Genomic DNA, 27,877 nt, shown 5'->3' with positions numbered 1-27,877 from the left:
TTTTCCTCTCCTCCTTCTAGAATACCTTTTTAAAAGACTACATGAATAAATATACGAACTGTAAAATTCAACTTTAATCTCTTGGGAAATGTTTTATTTACTGCTATACAATCTAGGTGGGTGGATATATTCATATATGTATATACTGATAGATCAACAGACATAAATATGTATTTAAATTTAAGGATAAGTATAGTGAGAGTACAACAGCCCCATTCTTAGTTAAAAAAGAAAAACACAAGAACAAGCCACTGCCACCACAGGTACCAGTACTTACATTTGTCAGGCTGACCAAAGAGTGGCCTGTCTGTTGGCATTCAACAGACATGGCAGCATAGCTCCCGTCAATTCTCCACTGAGTTTTAAGTTCAGAGTCCTTTCAGTCCTTGTCTTGTTCATCTATTATTGAAGGGTTTCTAGGAAGGTTTAGCAGTGCTTCAATTCTCTTAGCATCATCCTCAGGTTGATTTTTCTGTATGCTACTTTCAATTTGCTCAGGGAGGCGTGCAGTAATTTGTAATCTGGCTTTCCTGTAATCAAATAAAAAGGATAAATCAAATATTGCTCCATTTCTTTAGTTCTTATGAATTTAAAACAAAAAGGACAGCTTGTCTTTTTCTCTGCTTTGGTATAACAACTTAGGAGCAAACACTGCTCCCTGCAGTTCAAATACAGTAACGTCATTCTTTCACCTAACCTCACAAGCCAATTATGACTTCTACATTACTATAATGGATACTGTTGTGGTGACAGCTCTGATCCATAAAATATTCCTAGTATGCTGGGTCCTAGAGTTCTTATAGGAGTGATGTGTGGGAACTGACACACTTTGTGCTAAGGTGTGAAGGCTTGAAGTCTTGCTGTCCTCTTTCTCCCAGGGCTGGGGGAATGTAAATACCCTGCAACTCTTAAACTCTGTGACCAGATCTTGTAGGAACTGGACAAAGGATATAACAATGGTAATTCTAGGTAGAGAAAAGTCAGATAGGACAACATTAGAGATTTATATTTATGAAGAGTTAAAATCTAATTTCCAAATAATAGATCAGTTCTGTTTCTAAAATCAACTATTAGTGTCTTTCTTCAGTGATTATTGGGGTTACCTAAAGTTTCTTCTCAACTCTTCACAAACAGATTTGGTCATTTGTTATATATCTCTATAGTCAGTTGTCTACATTTTCTGCTCATTAAGGCAATTTTTTTTTACTCTCAATTTGTTTGATTTTCCTGTATTATTTTCAAGCAAAGAAGTAGGCACATACAAGACACTTAAACATTTGCTGAATTAACTCTCCTTAGAAATATCACACGCACACACACATAAACACACACATATGCCATACGATTTTGACACTTTCATTCTGCCAAAGTATTCTTTCCTTACTATGATTTGTTTTTATCCATTCTTTTAAAAATCGATACTAATAATTGTACATATTTATGGAGCACAAAGTAATATTTTCATATATACAAAATGTGTAATAATCAAATCAGGGTAATTAGCATATATGTCATGTGTCACCTCAAACATTGATCATTTCTTGGTGTTGGAACCATTCTAACATCCTCTTTTCTAGCTACTTGAAAATGCACAATAAATTATTATTAATTATCGTCATCCTACAGTGCCACAGACACTAGAACTTAGGCCTCTGTTCTAGTTGTAATTTTGGGTCCATTAATCAATCCCTTAAATTCCCTCTCCTTAGACTCCTCCCTTTTCCCTCCCCAACTTCCAATAACCATAATTCTACTCTTTACTTCTATGAGCCCATTTTTTTAGTTCCACATGAGTGAGAGAACATGCAGTATTTATCTTTCTGTAGATGACTTATTTTACATAACAATGCCCTCCAGGCTCATCCATGTTCCCACAAATGACAGGATCTCATTCTTTTTTATGGCTGAATAGTATTCTATGGTACATATATACCACATTTCCTTTATCCATTCATCTGCTGATGGACACTGACATTGACTCCATACCTTGGCTATTAGGAATAGTGCTGCAATAAGGGTGAGGGTGCAGATAACTCTTTGATATTTTGGTTTCTTTTCCTTTGGATAAACACCCACTAGGGAGACTGCTGGATCATACAGTAGTTCTGTTTTTAGTTTTCTGAGGAACTGCCATACTGTTTCTATAATGGCTGTATTAATTTGCATTCCTATCAAAAGTATGTGAGTTCCCTTTTCTTTCTGCATCCTTGCCAAAACTTATTTTACCTTTTTTAAAAGAGACATTCTAATTGGGATAAACATCACCCCAATTTTGCATTTATGTTGAATACTTTTTCATAAACTTGTTAGCCACTTGTATGCACTTTTTGAGAAATACAAGTTTCCCCACAAGCTACTCCCCGTCTTTTTTTTTAAAAAGAGACAGGGTCACGGCCGGGCACGGTGGCTCATGCCTGTAATCCCAGCACTTTGGGAGGCCAAGGTGGGTGGATCACGTGAGGTCTAGAGTTTGAGACCAGCCTGGCCAACCTGGTGAAACCCCAAATCTACTAAAAATACAAAAATTAGCTGGGCATGGTGGCGTGTGCCTGTAATCCCAGCTACTCAGGAGGCTGAGGCAGGAGAATTGCTTGAACTCAGGTGGTGGAGGTTGCAGTGAGCCAAGACTGCACCATTGCACTGCAGCCTAGGCAGTAAGAGTGAAACTCAGTCTCAAAAAAAAAGAGAAAAAGACAGGGTCTCACTTTGTTGCCCAGGCTGGAGTGCAGCGACACAATCATAGCTCACTGCTGCCTCGAATTCCTGGACTCTAGGGAATCCTCCAGCCTCAGCCTACCAAGTAGCTGGGGCTATAGGTATGTACTACTGTGCCTGGCTAATTTTCTTTTGTCTCATTCTGTCACCCAGGCTGGAGTGCAATGGCACCATCTTGGCTCATTGCAACCTCCCTCCCAGGCTCAAACAATCCTCCTACCTCAGCCTCCCAAGTAGTTGGGATTACAGGTGTGCACCACCACACCCAGCTAATTTTTGTATTTTTAGTAGATTTGGGGTTTCACCAGGTTGGCCAGGCTGGTCTCAAACTCCTGACCTAAAGTGATCTGACCGCCTTGGCCATCCAGAGCGCTGGGATTACAAGTGTGAGCCACCGTGCCTGGCCTCCAATGCCCTTTATTTCTTTTTATTGCCCAACTGCTCTGGCTAGGATTTCTAATACTATGTTGAATAAGACTGGTAAGAGTGGGCATTCCTATTTCAATCCAGTTCTTTGAAGGAAAAGCTTTCAACTTTTCCCTGTTCAGTATATTAGCTATGAGTTTGTCATATATGGCCTTTATTGTACTGAGAAATAGTCCTTCTATCCCTAACTTTCTGAAAGTGTTTATCATGAAGTGGTGTTGAATTTTACCAAATGCTTTTTCTGCATTTATTGAGATGATCATATGGCTTTTGTCCTTCTTTGTGATCATATGATATACCACATTTATTGATTTGTGTATGTTGTACCATCCTTGCATCCCTAGGATAAGTCACACATGTTCATGATGTATAATCTTTTTGATGTACTCTTGGATTTGGTTTGCTAGTATTTTGTTAAGAACTGTTTTGTAGAATATATTGGCCTGTAGGTCATTTATTTATTTATTTATTTAATGTGCCCTTGTCTGGTTTTGGTATCAGGGTAATGATGGCCTTGTAGAATGAGTTTGGAAGAATTCTCTCATCTTCATTATGTAGGAATAGTTTGATAATTGGTCTTAATTCTCCATTAACTATTTGGCAGAATTTAGCAATGGAGCCATGTGGTCCTGGACTTTACTTTGTTGAGAGACTTTTTATCACCAGTTCAATTTTGTTACTCGTTATTGGTCTGTTCAGGTTTTCTATTACTTCTTGGCTCAATCTTGATAGATTATATGGGCTCAAGAATGTATCCATTTCCTGTAGCTTTTCCAATTTCTTGGCATACAGTTGTTTCATAGTACTCTGTAACGATACTGACTATGTCCATGGTTATCAGTTGTAGTGTCTCCTTTTTTGTTTTTTACCTTACTCATTTGGGTCTTTTTTCTAACTAGCAGTTTGTTGATTTTGTTTATTTTCAAGAAGCCAACTTTTCATTAGTTGCTCTTTTGTATTTTTTTTTAAGTCCCTATTTTATTCAGCTCTGCTCTGATCTTTTTATTTATTTCCTTCTACTGATTTTAGGTTTGGTTTGTTCTTGTTTCTCAAGTTCTTTGAGGTGCAGTATTAGGTTGCTTATTTGAAATATTTCTACTTATTGATGGAGGCATTTATTGCTGTAAACTTCCCTCTTAGTGCTGCTTTTGCTGTATCTCATATATTTTGGTATGTTGTGTTTCAATTTTCATTTGTTTCAAGAAATTTTTAAATTTCCTTCTTAATTTCTTCATTGACCCATTGGTTGTTCTGGAGCATGTTATTTAATTTCTGTGTATTTGCACAGTTTTCAAAGTCCTTCCTGTTACTGATTTCTAGTTTTATTCTGCTGTGGTCTGAAAAAATACTTGACATTATTCTGAGCTTTAAAAATTTTGATACCTGTACATTCCAAGATAAGAAAAATGGCCAGGCGCAGTGGCTCATGCCTGTAATCCCAGCACTTTGAGAAGCCAAGGTGGGTGGATCAAGAGATCAAGAGATTGTCAAGAGATCGAGATCATCCTGGTCAACATGGTGAAACCTTGTCTCTAATAAAAATACAAAAATTAGCCAAGTGTGGTGGTGTGCACCTGTAGTCCCAGCTACTCGGGAGACTGAGGCAGGAGAATTGCTAGAGCCTGCAAGACGGAGGTTGCAGTAAGCCGAGATCACACCACTGTACTCAAGCAACAGAGCAAGACTACATCTCAAAAAAAAAAAAAAAAAAGGAAAAGAAAAAGAAAAATGTGTATTTTGCAGCTGTTAGATGTGATGTTCTGTAAATGTTTGTTAGATCCATTTGATCTATGGTACAGTTTAAGTCTGATGTTTCTTTGTTGATTTTGTCTAGATGATCTGTCCAGTGCTGGGAGTATGGTGTTGAAGTCCCCAGCTATTATATTAGGGTTTATCTCTCCCTTTAGCTCTAATATTATTTGTTTATATATATATGGATGCTCTGGTATTGGGTGTATATATATTTATAGTTGTTATTTCCTATTGCTGAATTGATCTCTTTACCACTATATAATGACCTTGTCTCTTTTTATATTTTTTTATTTAAAGCCAATTTTATCTGGCATTAGTATAGCTATTCCTCCTCATTTATGATTTCCATTTGCATGAACATCCTTTTCTACCCCTTTACTTTCAGTCTATCTGTACCTTTACAGGTGAAGTGAGTTTCTTGTAGTCAGAATATATAGTTGAGTCTGTAAATTTTTTTTTAAATTCATTCAGCCAGTCTAAATCTTTAACTGTGTAATTTAAAGTGTTTACATTCGATGCTGTTATTGACAGGTGTGGATTTACTCCTGTCATTTTGTTAATTGTCTCCTGGTTGTTTTGTATAACCTTTGTTTCTTTCTTCCCCTACTATTTATTTTCATGGTTGATGGATTTTTGTAATTATAAGGTTTGATTCCTTTCTCATTCTTATTTGTGTATCCGCTCTACAAGTGAGTTTTATTCTTTCATGTATTTCCATAATCATAGCTACCGTACTTTTGCATTCCGATGTAGGAGCTCTTTAAGCATTTCTTATAAGACAGTCTAATGGTGATAAATTCCCTCAGTGTTTGCCTGTCTTGGGAAGACTATTTCTCCTTCATTTTGGAAGAATAGCATTGCTAAGTATAATACTCTTGGTGGGAGTTTGTTTTTTTCTTTTAGCACTCTGAATGTATCATCTCATTCTCTCCTGACCTGTAAGGTTTCTGTTGGCAAATCTGCTGTTAACCTGATGGGGGAGGTAAATGGTGGCACCAGGTCAGTCAGTCTTCAGGGGGTGCACATGGCAGCTCACCCACTAGAATTGGCAGGGTTGCCCGTGGTGGAAACTCCAGGTGAATGACCTTAGAATGGCCTCTGCCAGCCATTCTTAAGCTTTACTATCTCAAAAATCACTGATCTCTAAATCACTGACAAACTTCTGCAGTTTTTAATTTTTCATTCACTTTTTAAAAATTATTTATTATTTATTTGTTTGTTTGTTTGTTTTTGAGATAGAGTCTTGCTCTGTGGCCCAGACTGGAGTTCAGTGGCACAATCTCAGCTCACTGCAACTTGTGCCTCCTGGGTTCAAGCAATTCTCCTGCCTGTCACCTGAGTAGCTGGGATTACAGGTGCATGCCACCAGACCTGGCTAATTTTTGTATTCTTAGTAGAGACAGGGTTTCACCATGTTGGTCAGCTGGTCTCAAACTCCTGACCTCAAGTGATCTGCTTATCTTGGCCTCCCAAAGTGCTGGGATTACAGGTGTGAGCACTGCACCCACCCCTACTTTTTAAATTGAAATAGTTTTGTGTTCATATTTTTCCAAATGCTAATTCTTCCATAACATCCTGTATCAATGTCAAATAACCAATATACATTCCTTACTGTTCTAACCTCTTTCTCAAAGCTTCCTTTTCAAAAAATAAAAAAGAAGTCTGACACCTAGGGAATGCTTTCATCCTTTTAATTTTCTATAATGTCAAATTTTATCAGCATTCAGAATTTTAAGTGTACCCTAGAACCTAGATAACTGCATGTCCCACCTACCTTTTACTACAAAAAGGAAGGAATAAAACAAACACTGAACAAGGTGGTATAATTCTGTTCCTTAGAACAGATTAAAAAAAAAACCTGAGGGCTTGAAGTTAAGGAAAATATCTAAGATCACAGAACGAACTGATAGTTTAGCTCGATTTTAGGCCCAATTTTCAAGGTTTCATTGCAACCCTGAAATCAAAAATCAATGCTTTTTTCTCATATAGCACCTAAGTCCTTGGATAATGGACCTACAGCTCTTAAGAATTTCCATGTGTGTGTGGTTAGCAGAAATGTGAGGTTTCAACTAAAAACACTAGAAAATAATGATTTCTCATTTATCCAATTATAATACCAAACAGCAACAGCAGCAGCAGCCAATGCTGTCTTAGGTACCCAGGAAGCTGAGCTAGTGAGAATCATTTGTACCCAGGAGCACTAGATGGCAGCCTGTTATATTGATCTTACATATAGAATCTGTGCAAAGTTGCTATCAGTCTGATTGCCCTACCCCACAAATTGTATCCCAGGAAATGACTAGATGCAACAGGTAAAAGTTTTCATGCTCCTCAGTGGCATTCAGTGCATGAACAGCCACTGTCCACCTAATCTGTGTCTACAGCAAGAAAAATAATCTTTGTGGAGACTTAACATGCTGTGTGTTACTTATGTATGTATATATAAAAAAGAATGTCACTTGTTTCTTTTGTGAGATGGAGTCTTGCTCTGTGGCCCAGCCTGGAGTGCAGTGGCACAATCACAGCTCGCTGAAACCTCTGCTTTCGGGGTTCAAGTGATTCTCCTGCCTCAGCCTCCCCAAGTAGCTGGGACTACAGGTGTGTGCCACCACACCCAGCTAACTTTTTTATTTTTAGTAGAGATGGGGTTTCACCATGTTGGCCAGGCTGGTCTCGAACTCCTGATCTCAGGTGATCCACCTGTCTTGGCCTCCCAAAGTGCTGGGATTACAGGAGAGAGCCACCCTACCCAGCAAAGGATGTACTTTTTAAATAAGCCAAGTAAACCTCACTCCTTGATGAATATTCTCTTTAGGTAACTTCCTATGCAGTCAAGAACATAGGAAAAGAAAAAACATGCAAGCAAATAAGATTTACAACATTTTAACTTAAAAAGAACATATATAAAGAAAGATCTTCAATCAATTAAAACTAAAATTAATGTCTTTCATTTTTCCATTCTCTTTAAATAGATTAAAATACAATGTATAGTATGAGTTGTATTCAGTAAAAATAAACTCTTCTTTGAATTGAGTAGCAGTTTAGAGTACATGAGTTTAACAGAGCGCTACTATATGAGGCCTGGGGATAAGATAGCCAAGATTCCCTGGGCTTAACATGTTCCTTACCACTCTTCCAGTTTTAGATCATGGAGTGCCTTTCGGTCCTTCTGTTTTCTCTCCTGAACAGTCTCACCATGGTACTTCTGAACTATCATCATTAGGCTTCCTACAGGGGTGCTGAGAAGAAAGGAGAGGAAAAACTTAGGAAAAAAGAGTCATTAGACCTTGCAACTTGTGAGATTCTCTGCTAAGGTGCAACCAACACCAGAGCCACTTGTTCACTATCAGTCATAGGAACATTTGAGAATTAAAGTGTCCTTGTCAAATTAAAAAAAAAATTGAGGTAATCTCTTCCCTGGTCTGAACAACAGAGAAAAACAATCACTACAACCTTCTAAAATTAGCTGATATATAGTAAAACAACAGATCTAGAAACTGGCTGTTTCTATGAGAAATGAGAAATAAATCAAAACAAAGAGGGAAAAAATATATATTTATGACAAGTTCTAATAAGTAGCCCCACACCAAAGATGAAATGAAATTTCTAGTTCAGAATGGCCCCAGCTTCTCTAGGAGACAGGAAATGTAGAGGGCATTTTTGGTTGAGAAAGGGATGCTATACTGGCTTTTGGGGATGGGACCACCAAAATATCCTAAAGTTCAAGAGTCTGGCATAACTGTCTCACCCACAATGCCAATAGCAACCCATTGAGAAACTGATTTAGATAATAATTATTATAGTGATAAAGAGTTCGGTTCTTGTGTTCTCAGATTAGGAGTATTTGACCTTCACATACCTTAAATTTCCTCCAGCTATAATTTAACCTCATGTTAAAAACTATTTTTGCTAAGTGGAAGCAACCTAAATGTCCACTGACAGATGGTTAATGTGATATACACATACAATGGAATATTATGCAGCCTTAAAAAAGAGGGCAGGCCAGGTGTAGTGGCTCATGCCTGTAATCCCAGCACTTTGGGAGGCCAAGGCAGTCAGATCACCTGAGGTCAGGAGTTCGAGACCAGCCTGGCCAACTTGGAGAAACCCCGTCTCTATTAAAAAATACAAAAATTAGCTGGGTGTGGTGGTGGGTAATCCCAGCTACTTAGGAGGCTGAGGCTGGAGAATCACTTGAATTCAGGAGACAGAGGTTGTAGTGAGCTGAGATAGCACCACTACACTCTAGCCTGGTGACACAGCAAGACTCGGTCTCAAAAAAAAAAAGTGGCAATCCTGTCACATGCTGCAACATAAATAAACCTCAAGGATATTACTATGCTAAGCAAAATAAGCTAGTCACAAAAAGATAAATACTGTATGATTCCTCATATGAAATATCTAAAGTAGTCAAAATCATAGAAACAAAGTAAAAATATGCTGAGGGCTGGGGGGTGTGGGGAGGGGAAATTAGTTTTTAATGGATATAGTTGCATTTCGCAAGATGAAAATGTTCTAGAGATCTCATGCACAATGTGAATATACTTAGTGTTATTGAACTATACACTTAAAAAATGGTTAAGATGGTGAATGTTATGCTATTTGTTTATAACCGCAATAAAAAATATTTTTGTTGCTAACTTCTACAACTTTTCCCTTCAAACCAAACTGGTATATTAACACTACAACAAAAGTAATGGCAACAGTAGATTATGGCACGCTAATTTTATTTAAAATTTTTAAGAAGTCATTAAATCTATAGCATCATTTTCTCCTTAAAAGGAAGTAGACAAAGGGGTGAACAGGTGAGGGAGGAAGGGAGAACTCTTCTAGTTAGACAGCAACTAATAAAAACAGAAGGACCGACAGAACTAGCTCATAAACATTTTACCACCACCTTTCTAGTAACCAACCGATTACAGCACGGATTGTCAATGTATAACTAAAAACACATGATGAAAAGACAGCTGGAGAGCGGAATATTCACAGTTTCACCCTCCTCCAGATTACTAATTAATCACATTAGGAAAAAGATATCTTTGCAACGGAGACACCGAACAGATAACACCAGAACCAAGTGTGGTAGGCAGAATTCTAAAGTGGTCCCCCCAAATTTCCTGCCTAATCCCTCAACTATGAATATGGTATTATGCCCATGATTATATTATCTTACATGGAAAAACTGATTTTAGAAGTGTAATTAAGGTTGCTAATTAGTTGAATCTGAGGTAATGAAAAAGGAGACAGAGATCTGAGTGAACACTTAAAAGCAGCATTTTCCCTGGCTGGTGGCAGAGTGGAAGCTGAAGATTCAAGTATTTGAAGCTGTCAATGTGCTGTAGCTAGTTTAAACATGAAGGGGCCTTGGGACAAGGAATGTGGGTGGCCTCCAGGAATAGAGAATAGTCTGGCTGACAGGCAGCAAGAAAACAGGAACCTCAGACCTCCAGGAACAAGGAACTAAATTCTTTTTTTTGAAATGGAGTCTTGCTCTGTCACCCAGGCTGGAGTGTGGTGGTATGATCCTGGCTCACTGCAACCTCTGTCTCCTGGGTTCAAGCAATTCTCCTGTCTCAGCCTCCCAAGTATCTGGGATCACAGGCTCCTGCTACCATGCCTGGCTAATTTTTGTATTTTTAGTAGAGACAGGGTTTCACCATGTTGGCCAGGCTGGTCTTGAACTCCTGACCTCAAGTGATCCATTCGCTTCGGTCTCTCAAAGTCCTGGGATTATAAGTGTGAGCCACTGTGCCCGGCCACAAGGAACTAAATTCTGTCAAGAACATGAGCTTGGAAATAGATTCTTCCCCAGAGCCTCCAGGTAAGAGCCCAGCCCGGCCAAGACCTTGACTTTGGCCTTGTAAAACCTTGGGCAGAGAAACCTAGCCAGACTTCTGATCTACGGAACTACAAGGGTGTTGTTTTATATGCGATACATGCTCAGTTTGTGGTAATCTGTTACACAGCAGTAGAAAACCAATATATCAAGTAATTCAAGTTAATATTACTTATAATGGGTAACAGAATTATCTCCTGATGTGATATGCTGAGGCTACAACTTCACCTATGTTGTATTCCTGACAAAAACACATTAAACATAAATCTAATCATGATGGGATAATCAAACAAAATGGAGAAACATTGTGGGTATTAGTATGATAATTGAGGATTTTTGAATATAGACCCTAACTTAGATAGTTGCTCATTCATTTTCCTTTCACTATGCACTAAGTTTACTGTGACAACTGTATTATGATTTCATGGAAGAGTATTCTTCATCCTGGAAAATACATGCTGATATATATGGGAGTAAAATGTCACAAGTTCTCAATCGGTTTAGCCAAGAAGCAAAAGGAAAGAAAAAGAAATATATTCACATCCCACACATACACAGAGATATGGAAAACATCGGCAAGGTGCTAACAATTGGTGAATCTATGTGAAGGGTACATGGGGTTTCAATGTACTAATCGATTCAATTTTTCTGTAGGTTTGAAATTCTTCAAAGTAAAAAGTTGGGGAATAACATTTTTAAAAAAATGTATTAAGCGAAACAAACTAAATCTCACCAAAAATTTTTATAGAATATGCTTGTTGACTGGGTGTGGTGGCGCACGCCTGTAATCCCAGCACTTTGGGAGGTCGAGGTGGATGGATCATGAGGTCAGGAGTTCAAGACCAGCCTGGCCAACATGGTAAAACCCTGTCTCTACTAAAAATACAAAAGGAAGGAAGGGAGGAAGAGAGGGAGGGAGGGAGGGAGGGAAGGAGGGCTTGTTAAGGAAGGGGATGCTTGTTAACTATTTGTTAGTTTTTCCCTGCTCCCATAAATACCTCTGTTCAAACTACAGTTTCAGGTATTAGCAATATTTAAACAGTTTTACCCGGTAAAAAGGAATTTTGAATAAGGGCCCTATCTTAGACAGGTGTATTGAATCATTGTTATTTATTGTGATAACTTTTAAGTAAAATGTGGTAACTTTTAAGTAAAATAAACTATAAATAAAAACTGTAAACAAGATAAACTATTGGGGTAGAATTAGAACTGGACAGTCAAAGCTACTGCCAATACAAGACTAGAGATCTTTTATCAATTCTAAAGACTAAATTTTCTTTGAAAATAAGTGAGACTTTTTAATAGGCAAGGCATTAATGAAAGTTGTGCCAATTTAAAATCAAACCATGTTAATGCTTACCCCAGCAAGGCTCCAAGTATACCACCAGCCACCAGGCCACGCAGGCCTAAGTTTATTCTAAAAAGACTTCCCGTGACAGCTATTTAAAAAGAAGAAAGGCAATATTAAATCATCTTTAAATACTAGAATCCTATTTTAAAATTTTCATTCTATAAAAAGGGCACAAATCCCTAAGTGAGCTTTCTGAACCCAATGTTAAAATATTATTACAGCCGATATTTCCTGAATCTAAAATGCCAACACAGGTAGCTTCCCATCTACTCTGCAGATTCAAAGGAAGAAACATCCCTTCTACAAAAATAAATCTCCAATCTGTTCTATGGATCCAATCATTCTGCTTCATTTTTGCCCATCTCTCCTTAAAAATTTGAAAATGTTTTCCCCCTTCTCTTTCTCTCTTCTTTCTTCAAGGAAAATTTAAAAAAGCAAAAACACCTTCACTAGCCCCTCCAGTTTATGCCTTTCCCTAGATTCACTCTCTGTACTGCTATATAGCACTACTTAGGCACGGCGACAAGCAAGCAGCATTTGGCCTACAATGCTGGTGACCAGAGCACAGAGAGACTTCTTTCCTTTCTGCTGGGACTGTGCATCAATCATGCTCATTCATTTTCCTTTCACTATGCACAATGCAACTAATGCCATCTAAGGTGGTAACACTTTTTAAAGAATAACATTTGAGGCCAGGCACACTGGCTTACACCTGTAATCCCAACACTTTTGGAGGCTAAGATGGGCAGATCACTTGAGGTCAGGAGTTCTAAACCAGCCTTGCCAACATGGCGAAACCCTGTCTCTACTAAAAATACAAAAATTAGCTGAGTGTGGTGGTGTAGGCCTATAATCCCAGCTACTCAGGAGGCTGAGGCAAAGAATTGTTTGAACCCCGGAGGTGGAGGCTGCAGTGAGCAGATATACTCCTGCACTCTAGCCTCAGCGAAAGAATAAGATTCTGTCTCAAAAAACAAAAGGAATAACATTTGAGATTTACATTTTTAAGTACTATATATTCATTTTTTTAAATTTCAAAACAAGAACCAAAATCATCTTTGATCTCATTACCTAGAGTAATGAGTTAGTCCTTTTTTCTAATCCTCCAATCAAAATTTAAAAAAACAAAAAACAAAAAACGGGCCATGTTGTACATACTAAAAATTTCACAAAACATATTATTAAATTCTGCATCACTAAGTTTTCTTCCACATTGTTCCACTGCATGGAGGTACCACAAATTTTTGTCTAATACGTAGGTTTTCTGTTTATAGATACCTTAAATAAAGGTGTGATGATAATCCCTCCACAAATCATCTTTTTATACATTTGTTTCCTTAGAATGAACTCACAGAAATGAAATTTCTGGGTCAAACAGTATAAATGTTTTTAAGGCTTTTGACTTAAATTACTAAACTGCTATTCAAAAAGGATGCATAAACTTATTTTCCAAATAAAAGTATGCAAGTAATCTAGTCTTTTGCATTCTCTTAGTTTATTTTTTCCAATTTGATAGGACAGAAGTGGTATGTAATTTTAAGTTGCGTTTCTCTGACTAGTAGAAAAAAGCAGTTGTTTTTCCTTAGGTTTACAAGTTATTTGTGGTACCTCTGTGAATTACAAATTCATGTCCTTTGTCCAAGCTTCAATTGAGCTATCCTTTCTTTTTGAGGTATTAGGGCTTTTATTCATTACTTGCACACAATATTATTTTGGAGTTGTTTACATTTAATGTCTTCTATAGTATTTATGACATAGGTAAGTTTAAAACTTTCATGTGGCCAAAACTGTGTTTCCTATATATTTCCTAATTCTTATACTTAAAAATATATAGAGTTGATAAACATGAGTTTGAACTGTGCGGATTTACTTATACATGATTTTTTTTTCTTTTTTTAAGACAGTCTCACTGTGTTGCCCAGGCTGGAGTGCAATGGCATGATCTTGCCTCACTGCAACCTCCGCCTCCCAGGTTCAAGCTATTCTCCCACCTCAGTCTCCCAAGTAGCTGGGACTACAGGTGCGCGCCACTACACTTGGCTAATTTTTTGTATTTTTTAGTAGACAGGGTTTTACCATGTTGGCCAGGCTGGTCTTAAACTCTTGACCTCAAGTGATCTGTCCACCTTGGCTTCCCAAAGTGCTGAAATTACAGGCATGAGCCACCATGCACAGCCACAAGATTTTTTTTTTCAATAAATATATTGAAAAATGTTTTGGAGATGTGCAGTAATTTGAAAAAACTCACAGTCTAGTCTAGAAATATCAAAAAAATTAAGAAAAATGTATGTCGTTAAGTGCATGAAATATATGTAGATACCAATCTATGTGTTAATCAACTGTTTATGTTATTGTTAAGGCTTCTGGAGAACAGTAGGCTATTAGCAGTTAGGTTTTCGGGGAGTCAAAAGTTATACGTGGATTTTTCAACTGCACAGGGCAGAAGTCAGCATTGTTGTGTTCAAAGCTGTTTTCAGTGTTGTTCAAAGGTCAATTGTGTATATGTACACATTTATTTAGATTCCCACCCAGAAATCAGAGACATATGTACATATATATTTTCCCTGATCTTTTGTGTATGTTTTACGTAAGCACCATAATAAATGTTAACAATATTGTTGTACTGAATAGTTATAATTTCTTTCCAAATAGTTGATAATTGTTCCAGCCCATGAATGGTCTATTCTTTTCCCAAAAATCTGAAATATCACCTTTACTTATTTGTGTGTGCTTGGTTTTGTTCCTGATCTTTGAAGTCCATTCCACAGATGTACCAATACCTCACTGTCCTTTTTATTGAAACTTCATACACATTTTAAGTTTACACTTGCAAGGCCCCTCATTATTTTTCTCTGAAATATCTTTGCTATGCTCATATAATCAGCATTTTAGATATAATTTAGACATTGTATCAAGTTTTTTAAAAAAAGTCTGTAATTTTGATTTGAATTGCTTTCAATTTATAAAGTAGAACAATACTGTTAACTATCAACTAATCCCCCATTTCTATTATTTATACTTTAATGACTAACAACAAATTTTCAAGTCATCTTTTAAAATATTATCTACAAACACAGACAATGTTGCTTCCTCCTATCTAAAAGCACTGTCTTTTTCCCCTTCTGTATTAATGTATTTTTAACAGTTTTACTGAGGTATAATTTACATAACCCAAAATTCACTTAAATGTAAAATTCAGTAATTTTTAGTAAAAAAATTTAGTTATGCAACCATCACTAAAATTCAATTTTAAAATGATTCCATCATTACAGAAAGATCCCCCATGCCCATTTGTGGTTACTCTTGGTTCCCAGTCTCACCTCAGGTAATCACTAATGTACTTTCTAACTCTACAGATTTGCTTATTCTGGACATTTCATATGAATAGAATTATATATTATGAAGTTTTTTGTGTCTAGCTTCTTTCACTTAACAATGTTTTTGAAGTCTGTAGCATGTTTGTAGCATGTAACAGTTTCTTTTTACTGATGAAAATATCCAACTGAATGGATGATACGGAACTGCTGAGTTGCACAGTAAATTATGCTTAACCTTTTTTTTTTTTTTTTTTTGTGATGGAGTCTCACTCTGTGGCCCAGGCTGGAGTATAGTGGCGTGATCTCAGCTCACTGCAACCTCTGTCTCATGGGTTCAAGTGATTCTCCTGTCTCAGGCTTCCAAGTAGCTGGGATTACAGACGTTACCACTACACCCAGCTAATTTTTGTATTTTTAGTAGAGATGGGGTTTCATCATGTTAGCCAGGCTGGTCTCGAACTCCTGACCTCAAGAGATCCACCCACCTTGGCCTCCCAAAGTGCTGGGATTACAGGCACGAGTCACTGCTCCTGGCCTTCCAATGGTTTTCTTAATTCATTTGGATTTTCTTTTTTTTTTTTTTTGAGACGGAGTCTTGCTTTATCGCCAGGCTGGAGTGCAGTGGCACAGTCCCAGCTCACTGCAACTTCTATTTTCCAGTTTCAAGCAATTCCCCTGCTTCAGCCTCCTGAGTAACTGGGACTACAGGCACGGACCACCACACCCAGCTAATTTTTTTTGTATTTTTAGTAGAGAAGGGGTTTCACCATGTTGGCTAGGATGGTCTCGATCTCTTGATCTTGTGATCTGCCCACCTTGACCTCCCAAAGTGCTAGGATTACAGGGGTGAGCCATCGCGCCTGGCTTTTTTTTTTTTGAGATGGAGTCTTGCTCTTGTTGCCCAGGCTGGAGTGCAGTGGTGATATCTTGGCTCACCGCAACCTCCACCTCCTGGGTTCAAGCAATTCTCCTGCCTCAGCCTCCCGAATAGATGGGATTACAGGCATCTGCCACCACACCCGGCTAATTTTGTATTTTTTAGTAAAGACAGGGTTTCTCCATGTTGGCCAGGCTGGTCTCGAACTCCTGACCTCAGGTGATCCACCCATCTTGGCCTCCCAAAGTGCTGGGAGTACAGGTGTGAGCCACCATGCCCAGCCAATTCATTTGGATTTTCTACATGCAAGATGTTGTGGCTTACCCTCCAGAGACAATAAACCCCCCTCCCAAAATCTGAATCAGATATTGAGATGCCAAACTACCGAGATGTACTAAAAGGATGCCAAAAGGATTATTATACACATGAGGCTTTGAGGGAGAACAAGGCAGGATCCCAAGCATGTCCCAGAATGGCTTGAGAGCCTGAAGGGTGAGTGACTGGCTTGTGGTTTTACGTTGGTTAGAAGGTGGGGCTAGAGTGAGAGTTCCCTCATGAAGGCCTGAGCCTGCATGACTGAAACTTCCTGTTAGTGTCAATCAAGGTAGCACTTGGGCTTTCTTATCAGCTTGCCAAGATGTGGGGCAAAAAGGGAAAGGGAGATTTCCAGTTTCTGGTATGGCAGTGAGAAGTTTAGAATTTATCGCTTATTCCTAACAACAAGTAAAAAGCTAAACAAAATGAAAAACTGACAACTCTTCTTAAATCCATCAAAGGGAGATCATAGGTAAAATACTGCCCTCTAAATAGGAGAGACAGACAGATAAATACAGAGAGTCACACTTTATTAGAGCAGAAACCCATGAGCAGAAGAAACCTCCATGGAAACCAGTACCAGAGTAGGAAAATGGTAAATTGCTGGAAGCTCAGTGTAAAACAGTCTAAGACCTAAAAACTGTAGGGGGCCCAGTCATAGAGGGTTCCTACACTCCAGGAGCTGTACCAAGTTCTCCCAGCAAAGATCTGAGAAAAATCCCTCGGGCTTCTGGCAGGGGGAGGAGAAAAGTAACCATATGGAAATATGCCAGAACATTCTGTTATTCTTACCAAGGCCTGCCCTCAAGATAAATGGTTTTGCACAGCCCAACCTATTGGGGTTTTGTCAGAGATTAACCAACTTGGGGAATATCCAAATGCAACCTGCTCTAGTCTCCCATGTGGAAGAAGGGAAATACGCATTCCAACCCACTGTAGTATCCTGTTCCACCAAAGGAGAGAAAAAAACTAAAAAGCACTCGTGAAGTTAACATTTCAGAGGCAAAGGCTCACTAAAAGACTAAGAACCTAATCATAGGACTGTAAAACATTTTCTCTTTCCCACATCTTAATACCAAATTACTAAAGACCTATTTACTACAGTTTTTTTTCCCAGGTACATCATGTCTAGCTATCAAGAAAAACATTACAAGGCATATTAAAAGGAAAAAGCAGTTGGAAGAGACCAAGCAAGTAAGACCAACAGAGGAAGCACCAAAACCACACTCAGATATGGTGGGGATACTGGACTTATCACACGAAGAGTTTAAAGCAACTATGACTAATATGCTAAGGGCTCTAATGGATAGACAGTACTCAAGAACAGATGGGCAATATAAGCAGAGAGATGGAAATACTAAGAATCAAAAGAAAATGATAGCAATAAGACAAATTAAAAAACCCATTGTAACAGAATCGAAGAATAGTAGACTGGACACAGCTGAGTAAAGAATCCCTGAGCTTGAAGACGTATCAACAGACACTTCCAAAACCAAAAGACAAAGAGAAAAAAGATGGGGACCTACCCCACCAAAAATGAACAAACAAACATAGAACAAAACATCCAAAAACTGTGAGACAATTACAAAAGGTAAACATAAGTATATTAGAATACCAGAAGTGAAAGCTAAAGAAATCTTTGAAACAATAACTGAGAATTTATCCTAAATTAAGTCAGACAACAAACTGCAAATCCAAAAGTTCAGAAAACACCAAGCACAGCAAATGCTCCTCAACATTACACCTGAGCATATCATTTTCAAACTGCAAAAAATCAAAGACAAAGAAAAAAATAGTAAAGTATGTGAACAGAGGGCAAAGACACCTAAATAGAACTAAACATAGGAAAATGGCTAGGAAGAACTTTCTAGGGAAGCTGGGGCTGACAAATGATCTAGTCTTTGAAAGGTAAGGTTAAGTAGGAGCTGAACAAACTAATTGTGATAGTGATAAAGTGTATTCAAGAAGAGGGACTGATTCACAAAAGGCAAGAAGATGCTGGGAAATCCAAGGAGATCATAAAGTGAAAGCAAAAGAGTGGTGCATGGAGGCCAGATCAAGAATCAACATTAAAGTGATGGGAAACTATGGAAGAATTTTAAACAGAAAAGTGGCAAAATCATATTCATATTTTAAAAATGTAACTAGGTTAGAGGGAGAGCACATCAAGATTAGAAACAAGATATGATAGTAGCAGTGGGAAAAAAGAGGTGAAAGATTCCACATATATTTAATGAGTACAATTACTAGGAGTAGAAGTGGAAAGAGAAAAAAGAGCAAAACCGTATCATTCCTTGGTTACTGGTTTTGACTTTTTTTTGTGTGTGTGAGACAGGGTCTTATTCTGTTGCCCAGGCTGGAAAGAGGTGGCACAATCACAGCTCAGTGTAGCCTCAACCTCCTGGGCTCAAGCCAGCCTCCCACCTCGGCCTCCTGAGTAGCTGAGACTACAGGCATGAATCACCATGCCCAGTTAATTTTTGTATTTTTTGTAGAGACAGGGTCTTGCCATGTTTGTTGTCCAGGCTGTTCTCAAACTCCTATACTCAACCAACCCGCCCACCTGGGCCTCCCAAAGTGCTGGGATTACAGGCATGAGCCACGGTGCTCCACCTAGTTTTGACATTTAAGAGTAGATGACAGAGAATGTAACAGCAGGAGCAAGTAAGGAAGTAAAAGGGGGAAGACAAGACCCATGTAAAAATGCTTGCAAATTTACAAATAAAACATTCTGGCTGATCCAATGCTACTAATGCCTATTTCTAGTTTTGTATTTTAAAAAGTTTTCATTAAAATGTTGTTTGAGGATCAGAAAAAACAACTGATACTAGGCTTAATACTTGGGTGATCAAAGAATCTGTATAGCAAACCTCCATGACATGCATTCACCTAAGTAACAAACCTGCATATACTGCACATGTACCCTTGGACTTAAAGGTTAAAAAAAATGTAAGTTCAAATTGTGTATGTTTTCCCATATGTGTACACACATATACAGAGAAGAGAGTACACATAGTAGCAAGAAGATAAAGCAAGTGCGGTGAATAGTTAACAATGGATAAATCTTTTTGTGTGAAGGATAAAGACTGTTCTTTGTATTATTTTTATTTTGTAACCTTTTGTAAGCTTATTTCCAAATAAAACATTTAAAAACGGTTATGTTCAGAATACGTATGTGTTTTTGTATGTAAGAGAATGTACATGATTTAGGCCAGGCGCAGTGGCTCACACCTGTAATCTTAGCACTTTGGGAGGCTGAGGCGGGCAGATCACTTGAGGTCGGGAGTTCAAGACCAGCCTGACCAACATGGAGAAACCCTGTCTCCACTAAAAATATAAAAAATTAGCCGAGCATAGTGGTGCATGCCTATAATCCCAGCTACTTGGGAGGCTGAGGCAGGAGAATCGCTTGAATGCGGGACGTGGAGGTTGCAGTGAGCCGAGTTAGCGCCATTGCACTCCAGCCTAGGCAACAAGAGTGAAACTCTGTCTCAAAAAAAAAAAAAAAAGAGAATGTACATGATTTAATGAGTGATTTGAGTATATATGGTGGTGAATTTAATTTACCTTTCTGAAATGAATGCTCATTTTAAAATTATCTTTTAAATCTGACAAGTAAAAATTATACACATAAGGTATACAATTGGTGTACAATCTGTTTTGAAATATGCATATATTGTGGAATGGCAAAATCAAGATAATTAACATATACATCACTTCATGTACCATTTTTTGAGGTGAGAATACTTAAAATCTACTTTTTTTGAGATGGATTTTCTTCTTGTCACCCAGGTTGGAGTGCAATGGCACGATCTCAGCTCACTGCAACCTCTGCCTCCTGGGTTCAAGCAATTCTCCTGCCTCAGTCTCCTGAGTGGCTGGGACTAAAGGTACCCACCACCACATCTGACTGTTTTTTGTATTTTTAGTAGAGACGGGGTTTGACCATGTTGGCCAGGCTGGTCTCAAACTCCTGACCTCAGGTGATCCACCCATCTTGGCCTCCCAAAGTGCTGGGATTATGGGTTTGAGCCACCGTGCCCTGCCAAAATCTACTTTTTAAAAGCAATTTTGAAGTATACAATACACTGTTATTAACCACAGTTACCATGTTTTACATGGAACTCTTGAACTTATTCCTCCTGTCTAAATGAAATTTTGTATCCTTTGACCAACATCTTCCCAACACCATATCCAGTCCCTGGTAATCACCATTGTACCTTCTATTTTTAATGCTCATTTAAAAGAAGATGTATATACTAGAGGCAGAGAGCTTTAAAATAAAATCCAAGTTCTTACCATAAAATATCTAGTCCCCTATAGTCCTCACCAATCTCATCTCAAGCTACTCTTCCCCTCACACTCACCAGGTTATTAACCTGCTTTTGAGGAAATGTATTACCTTAGAGCCCTCCCCCTTGATGTCCCCTCTTCCTTGCAAGGCTTGTTCCTTCCTATTCTTTGGGTAACAGCTCAAATGTCACTGCCTCAGAAAGGCCTTCTCTGACTACCCTGTCCATATGAGATCCTGTTGTTTCACTGTGTTGTTACTTTCTATCACAGCAACCTGTTTTATCACATACATATTAGACACTAAAATCCAGAGAAAGAAAGGGCCTTGCTATTTTGCTCATTGAGTATACCAAAGGTGAAGCACAACACTGTCTATAAACACATTTTGCATGAATGTTGATGAGATGTGATGGGAAGCCAACTAAAAAATTCAGTAGTTCTGATTTGTAAGTCTTCATCTATTTTCTAAGCTATATTTGAGAAGATTGAAAAATATAAACAAAAATGTCTTACCTCCTGCAATTACAAAATGGCTTACGGCATTTTTATTTCGGTATACATTCAGACCAGCGTTCACTGTGCTAGGAAAAAGCGAGAAGGAAAATATAATATTTAAACCATATCCCATTTATCTTTTTTAGTGTTATTTTTGTGGACTTAATAGATTTAGAAAAGCCTATTGTATCAATCTCTGGTCCTAGCCTAGGCCCCTTCAATGTGTTCCAGACATGGATGTAAAACCATAACTACACCAGTCTTTTATATAAACAAAAGTTCTTGAAAAAAAGATATTATGAATCACTTTCATGTGGGTATTCAGTTTTCATAATCCCACCCGCTCATAAGACACACTTCTAAAACAATATCAAGAAAATCTACCTTCTCACAATTCAGAGTGAACTTACTTGAATATAGTCACAAACACTGCAGTTCTCCAACCCCAGCGCCAGCCATACCGAATGAAGCCTCGTGTGGCAGCACGATGTGCACATTGCTAAAGTTAATTAAAAAAACCGTGAGGTTCCAAGACACCATCATATTTTCCTTATTCTAGAACTGTGGTAGAGGAATTTTAGCTATGGATTAGTCAGGTACACCTAAACAGACAGAAATACTAGAAAATCTCTAGAAATATTATTATTTAAGTATTGAGGCTTAAGTAAAAGTTCCATGTGTACCCTATCAGGAGATGGAAAATGGTTGAGTATCCCTTATCTGATATTTGAGACCAGAAGTGTTTTAGATTTAGGATTTTTTCAGATTTGGGAATATCTGCATTTAACACTTACTGGTTGAGCATCCCAAATCCAAAAAACTGAAATCTGAAATGCTCCAATGAGCAACTCCTTTGAATGACACATTGATGCTCAAAAAGTTTTGAATCTGAGCATTCAGGATTTCAGATTTGTGATGCTCGACCTGTAACGAATTATAAATCTACAATATAAAATAAGAATCCATGAGTCCCTAATGATAAAAATAAATTATAAAGAGAGAAATAAATAAGTAAATAGAGGGGGAAGGGAAAACACTTCCTTAGAGCATAATACTAAGCAATAAATGTAGAAAGAATGATAGACTTTAGAAAATGCCCATTTGGTCAACATAGTCATATCTGTTTCAGGCAAGAATCATTAAATGCTAAAACTTCCTGGGTATGGTGGCTTACACCTGTAATCTCAGCACTTTGGGAGGCAACGAGGGAGGATTGCTGGAGCCCACAAGTTCAAGACCAGCCTGGGCAACACAGCGAGATACTGTCTCTACAAAAAAAAAAAAATTTAAAGTTAGCTGGGCATGGTGGTGTGCATTTGCAGTCCTAGCTACTCAGAAGGCTGAGGTGGGAGGAAAGCTTAAGTCCAGAAGTTTGAGGTTGCAGTGAGCTTTGATCGTGCCACTGCACTCCAGCCTGGGTAAAACAGCAAGACCCTGCCTCAAAAAAAAAAAAAAAACCTATCTATATAGATAGATAGATAGATAGATAGATACTAGGCTTAATACTTGGGTGATCAAAGAATCTATATAGCAAACCTCCATGACACACATTTACCTAAGTAACAAACCTGCAAATCCTGCACATGCAACCCTGAACTGAAAGGATAAAAAAAAAACTTACGTTCAAATTGTGTAATGTGTTTTCCCATGTGTGTACACATATACACAGAGAAGAGGGAGGGTACACGTAGTAGCAAGAAGATAAGGCAAGTGCGGTGAATTGTTAACAATGGATAAATCTCTGTATGTGAAGGATAAATCTCTGTGTGTGTGTGTGTGTGTGTGTGTGTGTATATATATATATATATATATATGGCTGGGCACAGTGGCTTACACCTATAATACCAACACTTTGGGAGGCCAAGGAGGGCATGCTGCTTCAGGAGTTTGAGACCAGACTGGGCAACATGGCCAAAACCCTGTCTCTACAAAAGCAAAAAAATTAGCTGGGCATGGTGGCACATGCCTATAGTCCCAGCTACTTAGGGCGCTGAGGCAGGAGAATTGTGTAAGCCTGGGAAATGGAGGTTGCAGTGAGTCAATATTGTGCTACTGCACTCCATCCTGGGTAACAGAGATTCTGTGTCAAAAAATAAATGAATAAATAACTTTTTAAAAAAAATTTAAAAACTATAAATGCCAAAATAGCATTTGATGAAAATAAATTTGATGAAAAGAAAGATATTTACATAGTCTCAAAGGAACTAACAAGTACTCAAAATACTTATAAATTACAAAGGAAAAACAGTAATTTTATAGGGTATAATTGGCAGAGGCCATCTTAACCAAGTAACTAAAGTAAACATCACCAGTAAAGGAACAAAGATATCACATGCTTCTGATTTAATATCAGTTCTAGGGTATTCCTGTCAAAAAACATAGCCCGAATGCAATCATGAGAAACAATCAAACAAACCCAAATTGAGGGATATTCTACAAAATAAATTACCCATAGCCAAGGCCATGAAAAATAAACAAACAACAACAACAACAAAAAAAAAACAGAGAAACTCTTCCAGATTAAATGAGACCAAAGCTGCATGACAAGCAAATTCAACAGATTCTGGACCAGACCAAAAAATTTTTAAAATTAATTTTTTAATAAGAACTCAAGCCTAACTTCTGAAAAAAATTTTTTTAAAATTTATTTTTAAAATAAATGATATTGTGGGATAACTAGCAAAATTTACAGGTCTTTAAATAAGATAATAGTACTATATCAGTGTTAATTTCCTGATCTTAATATTATAATAGTGTTTGTATAAGAGAATGTTCTTGTTTTTATGAAATATACACTGAAGTATTCATTATGTCTATAACCTACTGTCAAGTAGTTCAGAAAAAATTAGTACATATTATACAGAGGGAGAATGATAAAACAAACATGGTAAAATGTTAACAGTGGAGAATCTGGATGAAAGGTATATAGGAAATCTTTGTACTATTTTTGCAATTTTCAAGCCTGCCATAATTTCAAAAGAAAAAGTTAAAAATTTTCACCCATTTTCATCCTAACTGAATTAAAAGGGAGGAAAAAAAAAAGAATAAAGAAAAAGTTAAAAATTCTCTGAGCTTGAGCCGGGTGCGGTGGCTCATGCCTGTAATCTCAGCACTTTGAAAGGCTGAGACAGGCGGATCACAAGGTCAGGAGATAAAGACCATCCTGGCTAACAGTGAAACCCCATCTCTACTAAAAATACAAAAAATTAGCTGGGCGTGGTGACACACGCTAGTCCCAGCTACTCGGGAGGCTGAGGCAGGAGAATTGCTTAAACCCAGGAGGCGGAAATTGCAGTGAGCCAAGATGGTGCCACTGCACTCCAACCTGGACGACAGAGCAAGACTCCATTTAGAAAAAAAAATTCTCTGAGCTTTAATATTGTCACAGAAGAACTGATGTACAGATCTAATGATGTAACAAATAAGTTAGCACTCCATAAACTGTAAAGTTATAAATGTTAAATATTGCTTTAGTGTGAGCTAGTATACTCATGGAGGCTTTATGAATGAGGTAAACATGTTACAGTTCAGCCTTGATGATTTAGCAGGGGATTGGAAGAAATGTAATTCAGAAAGAAAAGCCACGGTGGTGATGCCAAACAAGCCTGTTCTGAAGATAAGAAAGTAGTCTCTCAATCCACATGCAGGCACTTTAGCATTAGTACTTCCACTGTTACTAAGTATAGACTTTATTTCTTTACTCTGACATCTTAAAACAACCCTCCATCCCCACAACCTAATTGAATGATTAAGTGTAAAGTGAATTGCTAAGTCAGTGTGCCCCAAATTCCTTTAGACCACCAATACATACCACGGCATCAAACTGGTTATGATAAACTTCTGCCTGGCTCTGCTCAATGTATCGTTGTTTAGCATTAACAAAAGCTGGTACTCCTCCATACACCATGCCAATGATGCCTGCTGTCACTGCTGCCTTACAGATATCAGCAAGTTCTTTTGAAAGTTTCTGCTGTTCACTACAACATCAAAAAGACAATGTTGTTTGGAATTAATTTATGGACATTGCTCTCCAAAAACTCGATAATCAGAATTATCCCAAATGCTAACACTACATTTTTCATCATAGGCAGAATCCACAGATGAATTAAACAGTTCAGTTATATTAAAAGGAATGTAAGTCTCAGGCAAAACTAAGCTATGCTGTTAAGATAGTGGCAACTCCTGAAAAGACAATGACTGGAAAAGGCACAAGGGGAGCTTCTGGGATGTTATAATAGTTGCCATTTGTTTCTGAGTGTTGGGTATAGCTATGTTCAGTTTGTGAAAATTCATTCATCAGTATACTTATGTACATTTTTTCAAATGCATTTCCTACTCCAATAAAAAGTTTTTTTAAAGGTGTTTTTATTTGATGACTATTACACCTATACATTACCCCTATAAACAGGAAAAATTTGTGAGTTGGATAGAGAGACCAATATTTCCCTGTTTAAATTTTAAGCTAACTTTTAGAAATCACACCAACTGGTGACATTTTAGGGCAATGTATGAAAGAATAAAAACGTGGATGTAAGGCAAAAAATCTAAACTCTATTTTACTAAATAATTTCATGAAATATTCTGATAGGGGTGTATTAATAAAAGCATTGGGCTGGGCACAGTGTCACATGCCTGTAGTCACAGCTACTTAGGAAGCTTATGTATGACTTGAGCCCAAGAGTTCAGGTCTAGCATAGCAACACAGCAAAGATCCTGGCTCTAAAAATAAACAAACAAATAAACAAATGCTTTTTTTTTTTTTTTTTTTTTTGAGACGGAGTTTCGCTCTTGTTACCCAGGCTGGAGTGCAATGGCACGATCTCGGCTCACCGCAACCTCCGTCTCCTGGGTTCAAGCAATTCTCCTGCCTCAGTCTCCCGAGTAGCTGGGACTACAGGCGTGTGCCACCATGCCCAGCTAATTTTTGTATTTTTAGCAGAGACGGGGTTTCACCATGTTGACCAGGATGGTCTCGATCTCTTGACCTCGTGATCCACCCGTCTCGGCCTCCCAAAGTGCTGGGATTATAGGCGTGAGCCACCGCGCCTGGCCAACAAATGCTTTTTAAAAGACGCACTGGAAAAATTCACTAGGCAGTGGGTGGCACATGCCAATCTAAAGTAACAAGGAAAAGCTACAATTTAATTCAATTTATTACTCTCAAGTGCATAAGAAGCTAGAACTGCTAATGGAGCTTCCAATATGTCATCCTGAAACTGATCTAACAAATAGCTGTATGAAGTATTAAGTTATTATAAAATAATTGTCCTTCTAGGCCGGACGCAGTCCAGCCGCGATGGCTCACGCCTGTAATCCCAGCACTTTGGGAGGCAGAAGCAGGTAGATTATTTGAGGTCAGGAGTTCGAGACCAGCATGGCGAATGTGGTGAAGGCTGTCTTTACTAAAAACACAAAATTTAGCAGGGCGTGGTGGTGGGCACTTGTAATCCCAGCTACTAGGGAGGCTGAGGCAGGAGAATCGCTTGAACCCGGAGATGGAGGCTGCAGTGAGCTGAGATCGAGCCACTGCACTCCAGCCTGGGTGATAGAGACTCAATCTCAAAAAAATCAAAAATAAAAAAGGTACAAATTTGGGCCGGCTCGGTGGCTCACGCCTGTTATCCCAGCACTTTGGGAGGCCAAGGCTGGAGGATCACCTAAGTCCAAGAGTTCAAAACCAGCCTGGCCAACATAGCACAAACCCAGTCTACAAAAAATATATTTAAAAAAGTTAGCCGGGCATGGTGGCCCGCGCCACTAGTCCCGGTTACTCAGGAGGCTGAGGTGGGAGCTTCACTTAAGTCCGAGAGGCAAAGGTTGCAGTGAGCCGAGATCGCACCACAGCACTCCAACCTGGGCGACAGAGCAAGATCCTGTCTAAAAAAGAAAAAGAAAAAAAAAAAAAGACATAAGCTTGGGTTACAATGATCAGAACCCCAAATATAATTTTAAAATGAAGCACACCATCCTTGGTGTCCTAAGGCTGACCTAGGCTGCCAAGGCTTCAGGACATCGCTTTCACAGTCCCCCACCCCACCTCAGACCCTAGGCACTTTTACTCTTTGAGAAACAGCTCCCGGAGGCGGTCCCATCCGGATTCCGGGTAATAGGGCTCTGGGACGAAGGCAGGCGGCCACTGACGCTCCGCAATGGCCTCCGAATCGGCAGTCACAGGATCGGCAGCAAAGACTCGGGGGAAAGGACCCAGTGCTCTACAGAGGAAGCTCCGCGATGCCGGTGGCGGCACCTCCATGGCCTTCTCTCGACCTACAGACAGACACTGTGGCGGCACCTCCATGGCCATCTCTCGATCTACAGACAGACACACTTGGGCGCTCAGGACTTCAAGTCCTCCCAGATTTGCCGTGGGAGAGCGTAACTGTACAAGGTGAGAACCCGTGCATTTGGACAAGGCTAATCCTCGGCCAGAGAGCTCGACACACACGACTTCACTCCTGGGCCTGACTTTGGAGTCCTTGTAAACAAGAGAGAGGAAGTCC

General features: G+C 38.6%; 1 protein-coding gene across 1 annotated transcript; it reads right to left on the bottom strand.

Moving 5' to 3' along the window:
* Positions 1-66: 66 nt before the first annotated feature.
* Positions 67-27,877, bottom strand: TIMMDC1 (translocase of inner mitochondrial membrane domain containing 1). Its single transcript, XM_012463946.2, has 7 exons — positions 27,437-27,877; positions 25,189-25,354; positions 21,788-21,876; positions 21,396-21,463; positions 12,090-12,168; positions 8,022-8,132; positions 67-530 (listed from the first exon to the last, which is right to left on the bottom strand). Exons 1-7 carry the CDS (start codon positions 27,679-27,681, stop codon positions 380-382), a joined length of 909 nt encoding a protein of 302 aa, XP_012319369.1. The 5' UTR covers positions 27,682-27,877; the 3' UTR covers positions 67-379.

Source organism: Aotus nancymaae, unplaced genomic scaffold (genome assembly GCF_030222135.1).
Source record: "Aotus nancymaae isolate 86718 unplaced genomic scaffold, 86718_ANA_hifiasm-v0.15.2.pri h1tg000011l, whole genome shotgun sequence".
Lineage (NCBI taxonomy): Eukaryota > Metazoa > Chordata > Mammalia > Primates > Aotidae > Aotus > Aotus nancymaae.
This window is presented reverse-complemented; position numbering and strand designations above follow the sequence as displayed.

Coding starts and splice junctions, on each gene's coding strand:
- TIMMDC1 (XM_012463946.2), bottom strand. CDS start 27,681: ATGGCCATGGAGGTGCCGCCACAGTGTCTGTCTGTAGGTCGAGAGAAG. Junction 12,169..21,395: donor CCATTTTGTAATTGCAGGAG/GTAAGACATTTT, acceptor CTTTTTAAATAG/CTGTCACGGGAAGTCTTTTT. Junction 531..8,021: donor GATCTAAAACTGGAAGAGTG/GTAAGGAACATG, acceptor ATTTGATTACAG/GAAAGCCAGATTACAAATTA.